This window comes from Antrostomus carolinensis, unplaced genomic scaffold (assembly GCF_000700745.2).
Source record: "Antrostomus carolinensis isolate BGI_N321 unplaced genomic scaffold, ASM70074v2 scaffold29273, whole genome shotgun sequence".
NCBI lineage: Eukaryota > Metazoa > Chordata > Aves > Caprimulgiformes > Caprimulgidae > Antrostomus > Antrostomus carolinensis.
This window is the reverse complement of record NW_010303598.1, coordinates 1,430-1,798: the sequence shown is the minus strand read 5'-3', so window position 1 is coordinate 1,798 and position 369 is coordinate 1,430. Positions and strand designations below refer to the sequence as shown.

Here is a 369-nt window from a genome sequence, read left to right as displayed (position 1 = left end):
TTTCCTCCGTCGGGTCCGTACAGACACACGCTCACAGGACTGTGCTGGCAACGGGACACTGAGGACGCTCCACGCGACAGACCACGGGCTCCCAACACACACCTACACTCGGGGGCACTCCTGTCCCCCCCGGCTCCCCTCGCCTGTCCCCGTGCCAGCTCCAAGGGTCAGTGGGATATCGGTTGTTGAAGCCGTGGTGAGCCGGCGGCCGTGCCGAGCGCGTTAGCTCTTACAGCCGGCGCCGCTCACGGGAACCTTGGACACGGTGGGACAGTCGCTTCGGAACGCGTCGAGGTTCTCGGTGGTGGTGGTGGTGGCTTCGGGGCTGGCGGTCCCTGTCTCCTGGGAATGGCAATTTCCTCGGGGACC

The 369-nt window shown here is 66.1% G+C and overlaps 1 protein-coding gene across 1 annotated transcript in view; it reads right to left on the bottom strand.

The window, feature by feature from the left end:
- Window positions 1–222: 222 nt before the first annotated feature.
- The window catches only part of LOC114818402 (calcium/calmodulin-dependent protein kinase type IV), a 1,510-nt gene continuing 1,363 nt past the window's right edge, over window positions 223–369 (bottom strand). The window contains exon 5 of the mRNA XM_029084060.1: window positions 223–342. Coding sequence (XP_028939893.1) covers window positions 223–342 — 120 coding nt within the window. The remainder of the gene's footprint in view (window positions 343–369) is intronic.